We start from the raw sequence: 19348 nt of genomic DNA, 5'->3' as shown, positions 1-19348 counted from the left end.
TGTGCATAATAAATGCAAAAGTGCCATGATTCATCCAAGTGGTAAATAATAGGACTGTCAATATTGTGACATGTGTAAGTTTGTTAAAGGTGTTTATGACCAAGCATATATAATGTAAATGTGTAAGTCATTTGCATAAACAGAATAGTTCATGGAGATATGAGGTCTACGAACTCTTTTTTGGGAGTAGATTTCTTAATGAGGAGAAAACAGGATTGTACGAGGGAGGTGTCACCAACTTGGAGACAAAAACAGACTGAATCAGTTAGCGCTGTTCAATCTTGCTAGAAACAACGTTGTCTGCAAAGTTAAAGGGGATTGTGCTATAATTATATATATATCTATTGAAAATGCAAATTTTCGTCCTCTATGTAGAAATATCTAGAATAGTGAAAACACAAGCAAGAGAAAAAGCCTTACTCATTCATGTCCCTTCACATCTCTATTACAGGTTTTAAAACCTCATAAACACGGGAAAAGACGGACCAAGTCTCCTATTACTTCAAGACCTACATTACTTTACATATCTTGTCCTCCTTTTAGTTGTTCATGGCATAAATTGCATCATTGCTATCAGGCAATATTTCTCCCTTTATCAGGCAAATAGTAGTGGACAACCTCAAGTCAACCGTAAATACTCATACCACATTTTCAGAAATGACGCTGTAGCTGCATATTTACTGTTTAACTCAAGCCCACACCCAGACTAGTTTTGCCTTGTGTCAGTTCTATCAGTTGCATGATACATATTTGAGAGTCCTATCCATTCACAGATCTCTAAACTTTCCTCATTAATTATGCAAATTAGCTCCTGATTTGCATAATTATCATATAATTATGTAAATCATTACTCAATCTAGCTATATACCAAATATCACAACAATCTGTCAAGCCCTTCTTGAGTTATTCTTCTTCAAACTCTGAACGAATTTCCAACTTGTGTTTGACGAATTGTACTTGATGAATTCCTGGTCGCATCAGTCTGAGTCCTTATCGTTTCTTGTTGGCAACATCTGTGCTTTCTTCCTTGTTACCGTTGGCACCTTTCAGTAGGGTGCCTGCCACAATACCAGCAAAAATGATGGCGCCTAATCTCTTGTTCGAGCTGAACTTCTTCCAACAGTCCTCTGGCTTGTCAAACTTTGCAGTCGCAACCTATGGAAGAGGAGAAATATCAGACTTCAGACTTGCCTTTGTTGCAGATAAGTTTTTGGTGCAGGTAGTCTGTAGGCTATGTATTTGATCTCCAATGTGCCTGCATGTATTCCGATCCCAATTTCTGATATGCATGCTTCTAGCAGGGCTTGTAGTCTCGTAAGGACTGGACAATGTAAACCATTTTTGAGTTTAAAAAGCCCCCTACCATAGCACATTTTAAGGATCCACTAAAAGAGTTGTGGTACATATATGAGGTAAAGATAAACCAATCACTACTCACTACCACATATATGACCAACAGTATTGCACTGAGTTACCAAGACATTAGTGATACAGTAGTTGGAGTTGGAGAAGGCAACCATTCAGATAATGCTGCATGTTTTCACACCTGTTTTATCAGTTGTAGACTAGTTTCTTGTAATTACAGATTCACCTGGTTGTACAGGTGCACACCAGTCTGTTATCTATCAAACACTGACTCACCTGGTTGTACAGGTGTGCATCTGTCAATGCTGACTCACCTGGTTGTACAGGTGCGCACCAGTCAGTACTGACTCACCTGGTTGTACAGGTGTGCACCTGTTATCTATCAAACACTGACTCACCTGGTTGTACAGGTGTGCATCTGTTATCTGTTAAACACTGATTCACCTGGTTGTACAGGTGAGCACCTGTCAGGCCCACAGCTGCATAGTACGGCCATGTCTGTTCACACATCAGCCCGCTGAGCAGCAGTCCTGACACCATCGCTGCACTGAAGCCAGACAGCCACGCCCGTGTGTCATCCCCAAACTTCAGGGCTGTGGACTTCACGCCGATCAAGATGTCATCAGCCTTGTCCTGAAATGATGACAGAGAACAATCCTCTACAGTTAGATTTGGACCAAGGGCTGTCTCCAGAACCAGTCCCTCCAAATTTGTTTTTTTGGGACAAACAATTCAACCCATCTATCGCAAAAATCTGCACTTGATGACATGAAATAGATTAAAATGTATTTTCTTCAGCTTGAAATAACAGATGATCTGACAACGGAAATTAACAACATGGGCCCCCCAACAAAAGGTTGGACGGAAAAATCTAAAGCTGAAGACAGCCCTTACCTTTGGCATGCTATGACTGAGATCTGTTGCTCCTGTTACTCACGCAAATTCATGCACACGACTGTATATAATATATTCATAATCAAAAAGGACATTTTCTCTACTAAAAAGTACTATGCTTTTTATTCAAATATCCTGTACTTAATTTACAGTTGTTGCAGCAAAGAAGTCAGTGGATGGAGAAAGAGGACAGTAATCATGTTAAGTTGTCCTGACACAATGTCTATATCCATAGACATAGTAGCGACAAACCAGCCTTTGTTACAAGGTAAAGGCACCATCTAGCAGTTGAAATTGGAACTGCAACTGAAGGGACACAAGCCTTTCCAAATGACTGCTGGTGGGTTGCATTTCTACAGTAAAGTAGGCTTCTCAATTCTAAGTTTGCTCTGCTTTAATCTCAGAAACACCCAATTGATCCATGAGTCTATCATCTCACCTGATGTGCATATATGGTATCGTACACCATAGTCCATGCCGCAGCTCCGAGATACAGCGGTAGCACCACCGACCAATCACAGCTCCCCTTCACAGCGGCCCATCCCAGCAGCGCTCCCCAGTTGAAAGTCAGACCTGTACAAGCAGTCTGTGATCAGTTTCATTTCCTGCATTTTTTTCCTGAACAATCAGACCTTGGCCTAAAGTAAAGTCAACACTACAAAATCTAATAGAAAATATGATATTGGTGGCATTTAGATATTCGTTGATTCTCACAGACAAAGCCAAACACATGTATGTTATGGTCATCTCCATCTCAAAGTTGTATTTTCAAACCACTGAGTCTTCCGAAGTTCCTGATGTAACTGACTCACCCAGTACCACCTGTGGCCAGTAGGTGACTCTTTTGAACAGTGGGTAGGTAGAGACCAGCAGCATGGATGAGAATCCTAGGAGCACACTGGAACAAACACAAAGTTCTTTAGTTGTTGACATCAATGAGATGCATAGCACTACACTCAGCTGTGCCCCTAAGAAACAGCACAGCCTTACATGGCTTTCTTACATGTAGGAATTGAGAGATAGCAAGATGCATAACACTACACTCAGCTGTGCCCCCAAGAAACAGCACAGCCTTACATGGCTTTCTTACCTGTAGGAATTGAGAGATAGCAAGATGCATAACACTACACTCAGCTGTGCCCCCAAGAAACAGCACAGCCTTACATGGCTTTCTTACCTGTAGGAGTTGAGATATAGCAAGATGCATATAGCACCACACTCAGCTATGCCCCCAGGAACAGCACACCCTTTATATACAGGGCTGTCTCACATGTAGGAATTGAGAGATAGCAAGATGCATAACACTACACTCAGCTAAGCCCCCAAGAAACAGCACAGCCTTACATGGCTTTCTTACCTGTAGGAGTTGAGATATAGCAAGATGCATGACACTCAGCTGTGCCCCCAGGAACAGCACAACCTTTACAGGGCTGTCTTCATGTAGGAATTGAGAGATAGCAAGATGCATAACACTACACTCAGCTAAGCCCCCAAGAAACAGCACAACCCAACAGGGCTGTCTTACCTGTATGAGTTGAGTGACAGCAGGATGCAGAGCGCTACACTCAGCTGTGCCCCCAGGAACAGCATTGCATTTTGGGGGCTGATCTTACCGCTGGCTATCGGGCGGGACCGCGTCCTAGCAACCTAGCAAAAGGAACATGTTATTTTTGCACACAAACCTCACACTTGTAAAACATTGTAACATGACTCAACAAGAAATGAAAGATCTCATATATATCTGAGTGAAATACTTAGAGTTCTAATGAATTTCTTGTTTTATTCCTTATTGTGAATTTCTTGCTAATCTGTCTATGAATTTTCCTGTCTATATATAGCTATGCCACTTTGGACCCAGGCCAAGCCAAACTTCACATTCTGTCCGTCACTCAGGTCACTCTAGAAGTTAGAACATTCAAATAACTACAGATACACACCAAGACAGACAAACACACACACAGTGAACAAAACTTCCATTTTCACGGAGGTAAACATTGTGTAAAATACGACAAATGATGAGAACAGCATACTGACAGCTTTTTTGTAACTGTAATTCATTGTGAGAAAAATTGACATTTTCACTGAACTTTAATTTCAAGGTGGCGGCAAGTGATTTACATGTACAGATGTGTGAAAGAATCATAAATAATTACAACAGGTTTTTCACTGTGATGATAAGTTCACGGTACAGAGGTGACCGTGAAAACAGGGAACATAAAGTTACAGTGAAAGAAACAAGAATTACAGTACCTTTTTGTCTATATCCCTGTCCCATAGATCATTGATGGTACAGCCTGCTCCCCTCATAATGACAGATCCCAGACCAAACAGGAACAGCAGACCTAAGTCAGGAAACTGTCCTGGTGTGGCCGCCATGCCGATACTCCAGGCACACGGCCAGAACAACAGCCAAGAACCTGACGGGACATTACATAAAATCACTACCTCCGTGAAAATGGAGGTATTGTAGTCATGATCAGTTTGTGTGCTTGTTTGTTAGTGTGTGCTGATGTGTATCTGCGGTTGGGCAGCCTGCCAAGATGTAAGGCAGAAATTGTGTAATAGGATATTTGGAGAATAGGATATCTGGATTGGCTCGGCTCCAATGTTGAAGACATTCAAGGCAGGCACTGTGAAAATCAAGAGTTTGCAGTATATTTGAGTTTCAATGTGTTCTGTGATATTCGAAAAAGCAGACAACTTTTCAATCAACCTTACCTATGGGCTTGTCAAATCGAATGAGTTGTAGATATGGCCGCACATGTTTAGGACTTTGTTCCACGATCTTCCTGGGGTTCAGCGTAAAGTGTCGTCTGCTTTCTCCCACGTACGGACGAACAAACAGTCCAGATGAATCCAGTCTGGATATATGTGGACTTTGCAGTGGACTTCCTAAGAATACTTTAGAATGGAATGCTGTTGTTGTCCTCTTGCAATTGCAAAGTTGAGTTCTTGAGAGAGATGACATTTCAACATGAAGGTGCTCTGACGATACATGAACAGAGTTGTGTGTATTTCTGGAGTATTTGCTGTTTGTATTTAAGTGTTGGACATTTGACAGACATTTGGAAGCTCCTATTGGGTTGTAGCAAATAGAATTTGAGAGGAATTTTTGTGAAAACTGGTTCACTGTCAAGGTCTTGTTTGCAGATTGCACAGCTGGGTGTAGAAGTCTTGGCAGGATGATATAGGCCATTGTCAAGGTTACCTGTAATAAACATCAAGAAAAAAATCATCATAACATTAATGTTAATGTTCATGGTGGGTTTTGGAAACGGCAACAGAGATGGCAGACTTCATACCCTTACCCATACTGTTTTGCAACCCATCCCCACTAACAGCTCTGTGCATGGTTGTATGGCAACACTGATGAAGTGTTTATAATTGCAGAAGTAGACTTGCATGCAGACACACAGGCACACACATCACATGCACACATAGTAGTAGACACACGCATGCACGCACGCACGCACACACACACACACACATACACACAATCTCACATACACACACACATACACACACACATACTAGTACACACATACACACACATACACACACACAAATACACACACACATACATACGCACACACATACATACACACATATACACTACATGACATTCACACACACGCACACACACACACACACACTCACATGCACACACATACAAACATAAACTGGGACATACCTCAGTGAAATCCTACAAAAGCTACTCAATCAAACGGCCATACCTTTGTTTAGATTACAATATCAACTCCCAGTCCACCATGCCTACATGTACATGCCTAGTTCGGGTTTCAGCACCTTGCCCCACCTACAAGAACGACCCTTGACCTTTCACCTTTCACCTCAAAATGGCGGCCTCCAGTGTCCGATGGTGAGTTTGTCGTGTTGTTTCACCGAAGCCGACGATTTTACGTCCTGTTTGACATTGTCATCAAGCATTTAATGTTTCTTTCTGATAAATACAAATATATGTCACAGACAGGAAGACAAGTGGGTATTAGTTCCCGAGGAAAACACTTAATATTGACCGTTTTTCCTTACCTTACCCCTCCCACCGAAATATAGGATTAGGAGATCAAACGTATCAAACCTTCTCAGTCTTTGTATATTCACCTTGAATATTCACCTTATCTCTGTAGATTATCTCTGTGGTTGACTGGTTCATTAGATAAAGCTTTTGTGTTGTTTTTGTCCTTGTGTTTTATGTGTAATCAATGAGGTTTACTCAAACCTCCTATTCTGGTTTTACATACTCTTGGTGTCACTTTCTCTCATTTGGTGCATTTGCAATTGTTCCATGTACTCAACTGTGCTCATTCGTGCACGCTGTAAACTTTTCAGAGCCTGTAGCTCAAGTATATTCAATTTTTGTGATCTCTTGTTGTATTCATCATCCTGGTTTCTTGTTGATTCTGGGTGTCGTGGGGCATCAGACATGCATATACATGTAGCAGGAAATGATTGCAGGTGAGATAACCTATTCTGGGACCTTTGCAGAACTTTGACCTAACTTCTTGTCAGTGTGGAAAACAGCCACTCTACTGCATTCAAATAACTATGGACACACAGTTTACACAAGCAAAACACACAGTCAAACACAAAGGTAAAGATAAAAATGATATATGTTTCTTTATTCTCTTCCCTAAGCCTTGTGAAGTCTCTCATCTCGTCTCACCGTGTGATGGTGTTCTCCAAGTCCACATGTCCATTCTGTATGATGGCTAAAGACGTGTTGAGTGAGGCGGGCGTGGCACAACCCAAGGTCTTAGAACTGGACCACATAGAAGACGGGCCTCAAGTACAGGTAAGGAAGTTATGGTTTGGTTTTCTTAAACAAAAGAACATGTTGTTGTCTTCATAAAACGTGTCTCAACAAGAGTTTGGTGACTTCATGCTTTTACTGGCCTATGGGCTACTGACGTTTCAGCTTATAGCATCAAACCTCAGAACCCAACTCACTTATTGAGAAGCGTTGGGGTGACCTGGTGTGCTTCAAATTTAAGCTGTACCAAAGCTGCATTGTGCTACTTGCTGAAAAAAGCGTCATGTTTCATCCTTGAAGTTTGAGGTCGGCCGTTTCACCTTTTTACCACTTCCATCTTGGGCATTTCTTCCCTACAAAGATGTTTTCACTGGACTTTCTCCTCACTTCAAGCAGATACCAAGAAAAGTCTTTTCAAAAATTCTTTCAGTACAAAGTACAAAGACATTATATTATCATGTCTTTGATAAGTGTTACTAGTTTACCACCACACGTTTTGTGCATGTTTCTAATTGTATGTTGCTATCGGTCACATTGGTGGCCAGAAGGGAAAAGCTGAAATATTTTCCAAACTACCCAAAAAGACCTCTCAGGAGACCGAGAAAATCTGGTCTTTACATGGACAGGTGGTCACTGTAGACAGGATTCTTAATGCTTATGTCAATGGAAAAAATTATCTAAGGGACCACCAAAAAGTGGTCACCTTGGCCAGGTGGTCCCTGTGTAGAGGTGGGCACTTGTACAGGTTTGTCTGTAAACTTTTAAGTTCCAAGTAATTCTGTCAACAAATCAACCAATGATGGCCACAAGAACTTTTCCTGCCTGCATAATTATGGTTAACAATTGAATGATTTAGTTTGTAAAAGATACACAGACATTTTACACTTGCCAATATAAGGATCCTTTTCAATGTGTTCTCTGTGGTTTTCCCAACAGGATGCATTAAAGGAGCTGACTGGGATCAGCACAGTACCCAACGTTTTTATCAGTGGGAAAAGTATAGGAGGAGGAACAGAGACTGCCAAGTTATATGAGTCAGGGGAACTTCAACGGTTACTCACAGAAGCAGGGATTCTTAAGAAACAGGAAGATTCTTAGCTGGAATTCCTTAAACAAGGACAAGGAGTGGGAACCTATGTACACGGGACAAGTACTGAATGGGAAAATCACTTTGAACTGTTCATCATCATCATCGTTCCTCCTCTTACGAGGTGCAGCAAGAGAAGTTGATCCTCCAGAATTTCTTGTCATTCATTGAACTGTTAGTGTTACAGAAAACCTATCCTTCGGTGGACCAGTGATGGACCTGAACCAAAATAAACACTACTAATAGCCTCATCGCTCACAAAGTCAAGGACACTCTTTGCGAACTTGGACACCTAAAACAGCTCGTTAGTAATCCCATCTGAATTGCAAATAAAATTTGTAATGGTGTTGTGATACACATGAAGTTCAAGTTATCTGTTAACAATCATTCTAATCATTTCCTATGCCACTAATTGTAAGTCTTATTTATTCAGGATTTATTTCAGGATTATGTTATCAGCTGTCAGTGGAGAAAGCTAGCCAAGGAAACATACTAAGCAAGCATCAGCTGTTACTATGTGTAGAAGTAGCCTGACTGGTTAGGCCCAATCAGCAAGAGATCGTTAGACACAGGCTGAGGAAATGTGCCTTAATGACAGTAGTGACCAGACTTAAGTGTTATGTCTGTAGGATGTAAAACAGATTCTCTATTTAATATTCAGCTTTCCGCATTTAGTTGGTTGCATGTTAAGACAACCATTAAGCCTCTGTGCTTTGTTCATTTGTTATAGAAAACAAACTATCGCAGCAGACATTTTAACTCAAAATTTTGTCGCAGATTAAAAGAGTTGTCAACTTTCCACAAATTCATCTTTCGGGCCAATCCTATTTCCATGTAGGCTCTACCAGCCTCCGCGGGTCGCTAGGAAAATAGTAGAAATTGGCCAAAATAGAGTCAATTGTATGAAGGGAGTCGGCTACGGAGATAGGGTCCGAATGTTACCCTCCATGGCCTACGTCTTCCGGCAAATGTTCTCCCTATAGCCGGCGCGGTTAGTCTGGTAGAGACTAAATTCCATGTGCTAGGGATGTCAACCTAAACGTAGTAACATCAGGTACAGTTACACTTACAGGTACAGGTACAGGGTTTTAGGCACAGTTATGGACCTGAACAATTTAATGAAGAAACCGGCGGTCTTCAATGATTACAGAGACATGAGTGACCAGTTAAGATATCAGTTTTATTTCTCATGACTTTTCATGTGACATGTCATACGAAAATTATTTCGGCAGTACTGAACCAGTACTGTGTACCAATACAGATCCCTGTTCTGTGCCATTGGTTCTTGCGTTCAGACCTCGTTACTGTCGACCACTCTGTAGATGGACACAGTTCCGCTGATGTTACCTACCACAAGTAGAAGAGGGGTGCCATCAGGACTCTCAGTAGCCGGGACAAACCTGGGTTCATGGGAGTAAAATCAGATGTAGATTAAGTTTAAGCTAAAGCGGATATCTCACTGGGCTGCGCCTAATTGCTTCAAATTGCAAAAGACATCCTCGAAGAGGCTTAAACTGGTGGCATGCGGCTCCAATTTGTTGCCCAAAATTACAAGGGTTTTAAAAGGTTTGCAAAGTTGTCACAATAATTTGCCGCAATTAGGCACAACCCAGTGAGAAACCCGCTTAAGACTTTCTTTGTATGTGAGTTTAACAATGCTGTATGTTTGACCTACTGGTACTGGTTCTATGCTACATCTACATACAACACAAATTGACAGTGATCTTGTTGATTTTGTCTCTCAGCACTTTTCTAGATCTGTTTCTGACCCATTCTGTCTGGGTTTGTAGCATCCGGCGTCAGGTTTTCTCCTCAGGATCAGTTAACATAGGCTTTCAAGGTGTGCCATTGGTCAATGTAGGAAGGGTCAGTGAACCTTTTAGTCACAATTATTAAGTCAATTTCCCTTTATTAAAGCTGACCAAGAGCACGTCAATGTCAAAACAACACAAGAACACATGAATATGATACTCACTGCATGTTCTCTGGATCCACGTCTCCAATGTCCCGGTCCCTGTAGGCATCGTCATAGTCTTTACTGATGTCTCCAGCCCGGTAGATGCTCTCAAAGCTGCGCAACAAAAATAAGAGATGAAATCTCCATGAAAAAATCAGGTACTGTTTTGTGATGTGTCCGTGTGTGTATGTGTCTTCGTGTGTTTGTGTTTCCATATGTTTGTGGTCAGCATAACTTTAGAACGCCTGGATGCCAGTGGATGGATTGTAATTATAAGGGTAGGTGTTGCATGGGAAGATGAAGTCAAGGTCGATTTTGGGCCCCTGGTGTTTGACCTTGGTACTAGAGCTTACAGTTATTGTATCTTTTGTTTTAGACATGCTATGGTATTGATTTTTTGTGGCAGATATAGCTTTTGATGGAAGTAAAAAGTGGTGTAGGTACACATATTTTGTTGTCGGTTTTGAATGAATCACATGTGTTACCAAATGCATTCAGTTTTACGCTCTAAACATAATCACACCCTTTTTTCACTCAACCAGGACTGGGCACAAGTTGTGCTGCCAGCCTTAACACTATCTGGTGACAGTACTAGCATGATTGAAATCAATTTCCAAGCAGATGTTGGATTGGAAGATTGTAATGTTATGATCTTCCTCCTCAACAGACCTTGGGATTCCTGTTACAGCATCCACAGAGTAGATCATTATGCTGGAAGGTCGCTCGTTGCCAATGATGATGACTGTCTTCCCGTAAACCTCGGCCACAGTCAGTGACTCTGTCTCTGGACCCTTGTAGAAGGGTGGGTCGGGGGGGGGGGGGGGGCAATGGAACAATATGACGAAGAAATTGAACATCTCATACCTACTAATGGTATAGGAATTTTTGGTGAATTTGTTGCTCATTCTGTCTATGCCTTTTCCCACTGGCTCCCAGGAAACCGAAGATAGGACATGATGTATCCTTTCTGGGATCTTTATTGGACCTTTGACCTTACTTAAAGGTGTATAGGCATTTAGAAATTGAAATGTATCTCAATTCAGCCCCCTGAAAATCTGCTCTTACACTAGTTGTGAGAAAAACAGACGTCATCAGCAAAATGTGTACACTACCAAAAAATGCCTTTTCTTATCGTTTTTTGTTCTTATGCACAGAAAGGTCTTGTTGTTGACTGCAAATCGGATGGGCGACAACAACTGATGTGTGACTAGAACGTCGCGACCCAAAAATGAGTGCTAACTACTGTACCACATGACTCATTAACTTTTTTCCGTCTTTTAATGATATAAGTGATCACACCTTTTTCTTGGAGGCTTCGTCCATCTCATCCATGGGGCTCTTGGAGGGGTTATCGTTGTCAAACTCACAGTTAAAGATGAGTGGAAGATGCTGTGAGTGCTTGAGTTCGACATCTGCACCACTGTCCCAGAACTGGTAACAAAAATCAATGTTGATGCATGCATTGTCATTAACAAACAAACTATCTAACCCCTCCAATTTGGTGACTGTACCATCTTCGGAAGTTCCGCTGTAGTATGATAACAAGCTGCTAGGGAGCCCAAAGTCTGATAATTTCAAGGTCTCCTCAAGACCTACCCAAATACAAAATATCAAGACCATCTACCTAGGCCTACTCGAGTTATCATCTTAACAGACTGACACAGAGACACACGAACACTACCGAAAATATAAACTTCTTGGCAAAGGTATTTATGCCTGTCTTACAGAATGAAATAAGGATGGTCAAAACATTGCAATAGTTCGTCCTTAACAAATTATCAACAGATTGATGAATCGGTCAAAGTACAGGGTTGTGGTTCTATTGTTTATATGATTTTAACATCTGGACAGATATTCTTTTGTAATCCTGATGAGGTCTTATTTCCTAAACATTGAACGTCAAAAGATGGTTACCTGCGTTAGGTTGTCTGCGTTCCACAGGGAGAATCCTCGGCCCCCAAAAGTGTAGAACTGCTCGTACTGGTCAGGATTGGAAGCGGATTTCCCATCGTAGTTACTGAACCTCAGAACACCTTAGCACCAGAAGGAAACCAAGAAAAGTCATGATTTTCACTGGCAGCCAAATATAAACAAAAGTGGGCCTGGGGTAAACTTGTGTTTTGAGCCATCCCTTTTTTGGGGAGGTGTGGGGGGATACTTTTTCTCCCTGAATGTACACAGATGTGCAGTTTTTGCTGATGCCTCAGGGGCTAGCCTAATAGTACATTATATGTCAATTTGCCAAACTTTGTCCCATCCAATTGAATACCAGCACTGATCGAAGGCTAACTACTACTGTAAATATTGAAATGTTTACGGTGGTTTTATTTTCCCGGCGACCTCTTACCCTGAAATCTTAACACTGAAAATATGTGCTTTGTAATTTGTCCTGTAAAATTGATTCATGATCAACCTCGAACTTCAAACAGAATGAAAACCCGCTTTCCCTCCTACTCACGTGAAATAAAACACCGTGAAAGTAAATGAATTTACAGTATCAGGTAATGACAGGACACAAATGTAGGTTCTAAGTTGACTATCTGTCACGTACCTAGTTGGGCTTCATCCAGCAAAGCTGCCATAAAGGTCAGAGGTACAGTTTGGGCGATGGCGTTATCTGCAGAAGGACAGAATTGCTCGTTGTTTTACACAAGCAGGGTTTACGTACAACAACTCACAAACAACAGGACCTAAACAAAGTTTTAGATATTAGTTAGAAAATGAATTGATTTTTTATAAGATACCTTTCTGTCATTGCACTTACCATCCAGCTATCTGTACTAAGTCTTTTGTAAGAGCAAGGCGGGGAGAACACAGAATTTGCCAGAAATGCTACCGGTACCTGTTTGATGTGACCTTTTATTAAGAAATAAAAAAAAAGATCATAGATACAACGAAGGTGTACGTATACAAACAAACACACTAACCTTGTGTTGTTTTCGAATCAGAAGCTACTAAGGTGGGCAAAGATACGACTACAAAATGCTTCCCACCAAAGAAACATAACGTCAAAGTGCTAGATATCAAGCCAAAGAGAGAAGTCAATGTTTCCAGATTTTACTTAAAGCTTACTTGTAACAAAATCCGTTCCTCTCCATTCGTCGCTAATGTCGACCCCTCCTATGTTCAGTTCACGGCTGTTTCCCTCGTTGGCAGTTGCCAGAAACTTGTGTGACCCCACGGTGAAGAACACGACGTCGTCGGGCTGGTAGAGCCCAAAGATCGGCCAGTTCTGCATCCTTATGCCTGAGAGTGAGCAACATGAATTTCTGTTGTTGACACATTTGGACTCATTTAAATTCTAACGCAAAGAGTTTACTCACCTAATTTTCGACCATGCCTCAGCAAGCACGTGACCTTACAAAGGCGCAAGCAAAGCCAAGGTGGTTATAAGTTTGTACCGCCCCCTGCTCCGTTTCAGTGAAAGTTTAAGGGCCTTGATGTAATTGGTATAATAATTCCCAGTTCCCTTCTATTCCGTGCCAAAAAAGAAAGAAAGAAACATTTTGTACAACTGAAGCCCACCGCCATCTTTGTCGCTTGGGTCCAACATGTAGTCTGCCCAGTTCTTGGCCCCTAACGGGTAGATGTCTTCCACTGTCAGAGTGATGAGGTCTACCACAGCAATCGCATTGTTCTCCTACAATACCAAGATGATTACGTTAGATATACCATTAGTTAACCTTTGTTCGTTGTGTATCTATATTCGTTGTTTTTAAAACGGCGTATCTAGTCATATATTCCTAACGCAACATAAGCGATACCGCCAGAATTGCGAACTTGAGAGTTCTACTTTTTTTTCAGATTGATACCTATTTACTCTTACCAAAAAAAGGCAACAAATAAAGGTTCACTAGCTTTAGAAACCCTTGTGGAAAATCTGCGGATTTAGGGGTTTTAGTATATGACACTTGTAACTTGTAATTGCTAGTATCATGACAAAGCTAAGGCATGTATGTATGTTATAAAAGTGGTATTCTGGAGAGGGAGGGGGCCACACCTGAAGTGTTACATAGATCTTGCCGCCGTTCTCGTCGAAGGTGAAGTCCTCTGGCTCCAGCTCCTCGGACATCCTCCCTTGTGTACCCGTCCCTTCACCTCGGTACACCCAGCGTACTCCCCTAGCACCGTACTCGTCCTGTCTGCAGGAACACACAAGTACGAACTCATTATTCAATCAATCAATAAATCAATCAATTATTATAACGTTATAAATCTTATAAATTGCATTATTTATTTCTCCAGTCAAGATTGTTTCAAGCACCTAGAGATTTTTTTTAAAGATCCAAAGATTTTGTCAAAAGCCTGTTGAGATCTTTTCAAAGTATCTTGAGATTTTTACAAAGCTTCTTAAGATTTTTACAAAAGGTGTGTAGGGAAGAGTTGCAAGCCAATATACATTTTCAACTAAACGTCTCACTCACAGGTGGTCAAATCTGAGGAAGTTGACCGTGTGAACGGCCAGCGAACCGCCGGTAGCCACGTTTTCTATGTCGAAGTCTACGACTGAGATGGTTCCAGCCGGGTTTTTGAAGTTCCCGTTCTGGTCATAACCGTCTTTTCCCTCGTTCACCACCACCAGCCTCGTGCAGTCGCTCGTGAACTTCACGGAACTCGGTGCGGACCCGACTGAAGTTAGGAAGGCATTAGTTTACATCGCATAACCGGTAAAAAGCGGGTGAAACTGCGACCTGTTGGCGACCTCGCTGCAGCCAAGCGATTTGACAAAGCGCTCACCTAATTTCATCGATAAAAAACGTTATGCTTTGTTTGTTGTCTTTTTGGTCATACTTGTACGTTTTGCAAGATATTCCCATTATAAAGTAAAGGGGAGCACGAATCCAATGTAGTTCCCAGTGAAGTCGCCAACTTGTCGCAGCCCGGTGAGATACCCGCTCAAGCCGTCTAAAGTCGTAAAGCACTAATTGAGTACGTTTAAGTACAAGCTACGCCAGACTACATTCGCCGAGTCACAAATGAAAGGATTCCTAAGTGCTGTGGGTTCTTTAACGTGCTCGATGTGGGAATTTCCTCAAACTAAACGTGGAACCTTTACGTCCCATCCGAGAGGACGTCCCTAACCGAAGGTAGGTACTCATATTCACCTCAGTCAAGCGAAAAAATCCTTGTAAAGTGCCTTTACTAGGGAATGCCATTGGGACCCGAATCGAGGATTCGACCTAGAACCTTCAAATTCGAAGTAGAGTTTTATTCTACAATGCCGCCATGGCCTCAATAGAAACCACGGCAAAAGTCCTCGAAGGACATATTTTACTTTAGCATGGAGTCCAGCCTTGATAGCTTTGGTCCGCTCCCAACGTCGTTTCCCCTACCTGTCTTGTTGGCAGGAGTAGCGACCTTGGGAGCGAACCAAAGCTATCAAGGCTGGACTCCAGGCTGTTGACATTTTGAATAGCGACGCCTGCTGACCTTGCAGCTGTTGGTTAAGCGTCAGGTCGGAGAAGCCGTTGTAGATGCCGTAGATGTACAGCGTGCCCGGCAGGGGGTCGAGCGGGTCTGACTGGATCACGGCCACGTTGTCCCCACACAACGCCAGGCCATTGTATTTTCCCTATAACAATTCCTAAAGATGTTAGGCCCATATGATACTATTACTAATATCTTTTTGTGACTTAAAGCCCTCCACTTAGAAATAGAATAGTCTAAGGATAGTGCCCTTGGTGCCTTTGAATAAGAGACTTTCGGGGAGTATTGCAAGTTAGCTAAGAAAACACAAAGAAGACAATCATTCATCAATTTGTTATGTTTATGTCATTTTTGCTTTATTGAATGCATGAGAACGCAAATTAATGGTCTTTTTATTGAAACATCCTTTGTCATGTGAATTCTACCTTACTAATATTGGTCTGATGCCAAACAGGTGGTCCTACGAATGATAAACTTAATTATTGAACACATATACTATCGTATGTTTCCCTTCAGATAGGGCATAGAACTATTGTTATGTATCTATGCAAATACTCTACGTTTGAGACCGCATAAGGGGTCCCTTGGAAATCAGTTACATTGTTAACTGAAGGGACCACCCTAATGATTAATAGATAAATTAAGTAAATAAATCTGTAAGCAACGACACAGCTGCAGTGCGAAATACCACCAATCAATATTGCCCTGAGAAGTGTCAGACGGTCCCAGAAACGACGGTGTGAACGCTTGATCGTGTAGGAATAACTTTGTTATTATCAAGCACATAGAAATTTTTTACCATCTGTGCATTTGGAAGTTCTTGAGTGTGGATAACCCTGGCCGCAGTGGGAACAGTCAGATCAACAACGGTCAGCAAACCCTTAACACCTGGCGACAAAAAAAATAAATGTTAATCCGTGGATAGACTCGTCAGGTGCATCAAAGAGCTGTATTTATTAGGTAATGTATTCGTAATTCGGTGTTTGCATTGAAACAGTAGTCCAGACAGACTCCATTATGTTTTTGCTCAGTATTGTCTTCTTTTAAACATTTTTATTCGGCGATCATTTCCTCGTCAATATAAGAGGATTATTTTGACATGTGTAGGTGTGAATGATTCTTGCTCATTGTTATAATCTATGCATAAAGATCAGAAGGACCACGTTTTGTACTAACGATACTGACTTTCTTTCCTAGACTTTGCCCTTACTTTTCTACAACAAAAATCTAATAATAACAAACTGCATGTCATTGAAGTACTTATGCTTCCACGAATACATATTGAGGACAATTTAACAACAAAAATTCATGTTTTCATAACTTCACATTTTTGCTGTGGACCCGAATCGGACTCAACATCCATAATTTCCACAATATTGCGCCAAATTCCGTAAAAAAAGGAAAAAGAGGGTTATAGTAGATGTTTCCCGGCAAAATCACGAAAGGAATTTTTCTCCGATCAAAAATGTTAAAAAGGCACTTCAAATACATGCGGGTGGTACAACCGGATCCCGTTGGGGTGTTTGAGGGTTAAAGGCACCCAGCAACTTTAGATTATAGATTATACCTTCACTAAATGCCTTTACGGGATGGTTACGTCATACAAATAATAACTGCTGTCTTTATTCACACGGACCGGACGCGCGTACGCTGAGTTAATGATATTCTTTATCAGAACATCCGCTTTTATCTATAAATAAAGTCGGTGTTATATCGACGAACTTTGGCCGAATTTCGTGATCACCAGGGGGTCGCCGAATTTTATTAAGAGCGTCAAGGGTGTCAAAATTTATCAATTACACTGGGCGGGCTAGGTCGCCAATGGACACCGGTCTTTAAACTTGCGCAGCCCTCGAGGGGACATCGGCCGTATTGCCCCGCCGAAGCGCGTGTCTGTCTCGTGAACAGTTGTCTCAATTTGGAACGGTCATCGCCATATCACTGACCTGTCTATACCATATCCGAGCTTTTCATAACTGGGGGGAGGGGGGGGGGGGGGGTTAAGACGTAAAAACGTACATAAAACAAAATTTCGATTTCAAATGTAGGACAGTATCGTAATGTTAAAGTAATTCGAAAAATTAACGAGAAAAAAAGAAAGTGCGCCACATCGGGTTCGAACTTCCCGAGTCAGAAGGCCTTGACCCTAATGCTTAATCGACTACGCAACGAAAATCACGGTTTGGACCTATGTGACGGAACTTGCAATTGCTGATACACGTAAAAAGGCGACAACTGTGCAATGGTTGCATGATTGCGCATGCGCACATGCAATTAGCGAACACGTCCGGTAAAAATTCACAGATGATGTACGGGTAGCAACAACCGGAGTGATAACAATTCTAAGATCGCAAGAGAGTCAACTTTTATATGTAATTTTTTTGCATGTGCGCAGGCGCAACCATGCAACCATTGCACGGTTGTCGCCTTTTTACGTGTATCAGCAAGCTCCGTCACATGCACACGTGAAAAGGCAACAACCGTGCAATGGTTGCATGGTTGCGCAAGCGCACATGCAATAAGCGAACACGTCCGGTAAAAATTTACATAAAAATTTGCGTAAACTTTACATAAAAATGTGCATAAAATTTCAGAAAGATTTACAAAAAAATTCCCATAAAAAATTAGACAAGGCGAGACAGATATTAGTACTGCGGAAAAAGTCATCTTAGAGCTCGCAGCGTTGTCAGGTGATCTCTTTTCTATTTCCTAGGACACTACTCTTCACGTCTCTTACCTTACAGACATTTAGTTCATGCAACCATTGCAGGATTGTTCTTTAGATTGCATTAAAATCACGTCCTTTGCACATGGTACATTTACAAACCGACCTATTGGCAGACTATTGGAAATGGTATATATCCCTCTTCATGCGAACACTTTTCTATTTACATCAATCAATCTTACAATGACAGAAATGACTACCTTCAGGTAGTTAACACTACTATTTGCCTATTTTAAGTATCTTTCTAAGGTGCAAACTATTGTTCCGTTTCCATTTTTGTTATCACTGCCGTTGTTGCTACCCGTACATCATCTGTGAATTTTACCGGACGTGTTCGCTAATTTCATGTGCGTAAGCGCAAACTAAATGTCCACAGCCGTGTCTTGACATTTCGTCACACAAGTTCGAAAAGTTCACATTTCCAACTATTACATAACTCACCAACTGCATAGACCATTTTCTGTCCCGGATGGTAGGCCACCTGTTCCGCTGCACCCTTGTCCAAGTCGTAGTCTAGAGTCCCGTCATTGTTAAACTCCCAAGGCAAGTACACCGTGCTGAGCGGCTCAAGGGAGATGGATCCCTCCCCCACACCGATCACAGCGGCCACAAGAACTGCGAGCAGACAAGTGTTGAGCATGTCGGAGGCTGCACGCTAGGCTCACTAACTTACGTTCATGCTCCATTGAATTTATATGGAAAAAAGCTCGGTACCCTCTGTAATTACATTTTTCAACCAATAGGGAGTCTTGTAATAGGGAGTAATCACGTGTATTCAGCTGTCTGCACTGCACAGCCAAGCCAGACAGTGTTTCATCCTCGATGTGCGTGGTCTTCACGTGATGGTCTTCATGTTTATGACGTGCCCACCTGACGGTGGCTTGGATGTCGATATTAACTTATGGTGCGGAGGTATGGGGCAAGATTGGGCTTAACGATAATTCTCCAATTGAACAAGTACATCTCAAATTCTGTTAGGCAATCCTGGGCGTACGAAAAATTGCCAGCAACCTTGCCACAAGAGCTGGGCTCGGTAGATATCCCCTCTTGATTGAAGTATATACTAGAATCTATTCATACTATAAAAGATTGGTTAGAGAAATGCCGAAAGGTAGCTTACAG

At 41.8% G+C, this 19348-nt stretch overlaps 3 protein-coding genes across 4 annotated transcripts; 1 reads left to right on the top strand and 2 right to left on the bottom strand.

Annotated features, from left to right (window-relative positions):
• Nucleotides 1–423: 423 nt before the first annotated feature.
• Nucleotides 424–6103, bottom strand: LOC136436431 (4-hydroxybenzoate polyprenyltransferase, mitochondrial-like). Of its 2 annotated transcripts, none has more exons than XM_066430416.1 (8): nucleotides 5994–6103; nucleotides 4978–5467; nucleotides 4510–4676; nucleotides 3785–3906; nucleotides 3072–3157; nucleotides 2699–2832; nucleotides 1810–1998; nucleotides 424–1155 (listed from the first exon to the last, which is right to left on the bottom strand). In XM_066430416.1, the coding sequence occupies exons 2-8, from the start codon at nucleotides 5453–5455 to the stop codon at nucleotides 991–993; spliced, it is 1341 nt and encodes a 446-aa protein (XP_066286513.1). In that variant the 5' UTR covers nucleotides 5456–5467; nucleotides 5994–6103; the 3' UTR covers nucleotides 424–990. The 2 variants fall into 2 exon arrangements, with proteins under 2 accessions (XP_066286513.1, XP_066286514.1); XM_066430417.1 differs by having other exon boundaries at nucleotides 5951–6063.
• LOC136436432 (uncharacterized) lies at nucleotides 6030–8480 on the top strand. Its single transcript, XM_066430418.1, has 3 exons — nucleotides 6030–6139; nucleotides 6916–7072; nucleotides 7967–8480. The coding sequence occupies exons 1-3, from the start codon at nucleotides 6117–6119 to the stop codon at nucleotides 8126–8128; spliced, it is 342 nt and encodes a 113-aa protein (XP_066286515.1). The 5' UTR covers nucleotides 6030–6116; the 3' UTR covers nucleotides 8129–8480.
• A 798-nt stretch (nucleotides 8481–9278) lies between these two features.
• Nucleotides 9279–18907, bottom strand: LOC136436430 (mesenchyme-specific cell surface glycoprotein-like). Its single transcript, XM_066430415.1, has 13 exons — nucleotides 18668–18907; nucleotides 16301–16389; nucleotides 15505–15646; nucleotides 14499–14703; nucleotides 14075–14216; nucleotides 13600–13714; nucleotides 13147–13320; nucleotides 12626–12691; nucleotides 11989–12107; nucleotides 11374–11505; nucleotides 10744–10865; nucleotides 10093–10188; nucleotides 9279–9517 (listed from the first exon to the last, which is right to left on the bottom strand). The coding sequence occupies exons 1-13, from the start codon at nucleotides 18864–18866 to the stop codon at nucleotides 9409–9411; spliced, it is 1710 nt and encodes a 569-aa protein (XP_066286512.1). The 5' UTR covers nucleotides 18867–18907; the 3' UTR covers nucleotides 9279–9408.
• Between the last annotated feature and the right edge of the window lie 441 nt (nucleotides 18908–19348).

This window comes from Branchiostoma lanceolatum, chromosome 6 (assembly GCF_035083965.1).
Source record: "Branchiostoma lanceolatum isolate klBraLanc5 chromosome 6, klBraLanc5.hap2, whole genome shotgun sequence".
NCBI lineage: Eukaryota > Metazoa > Chordata > Leptocardii > Amphioxiformes > Branchiostomatidae > Branchiostoma > Branchiostoma lanceolatum.
Note: the sequence above shows the minus strand (reverse complement) of the source record. Positions and strands in the feature narration are given on the sequence as shown.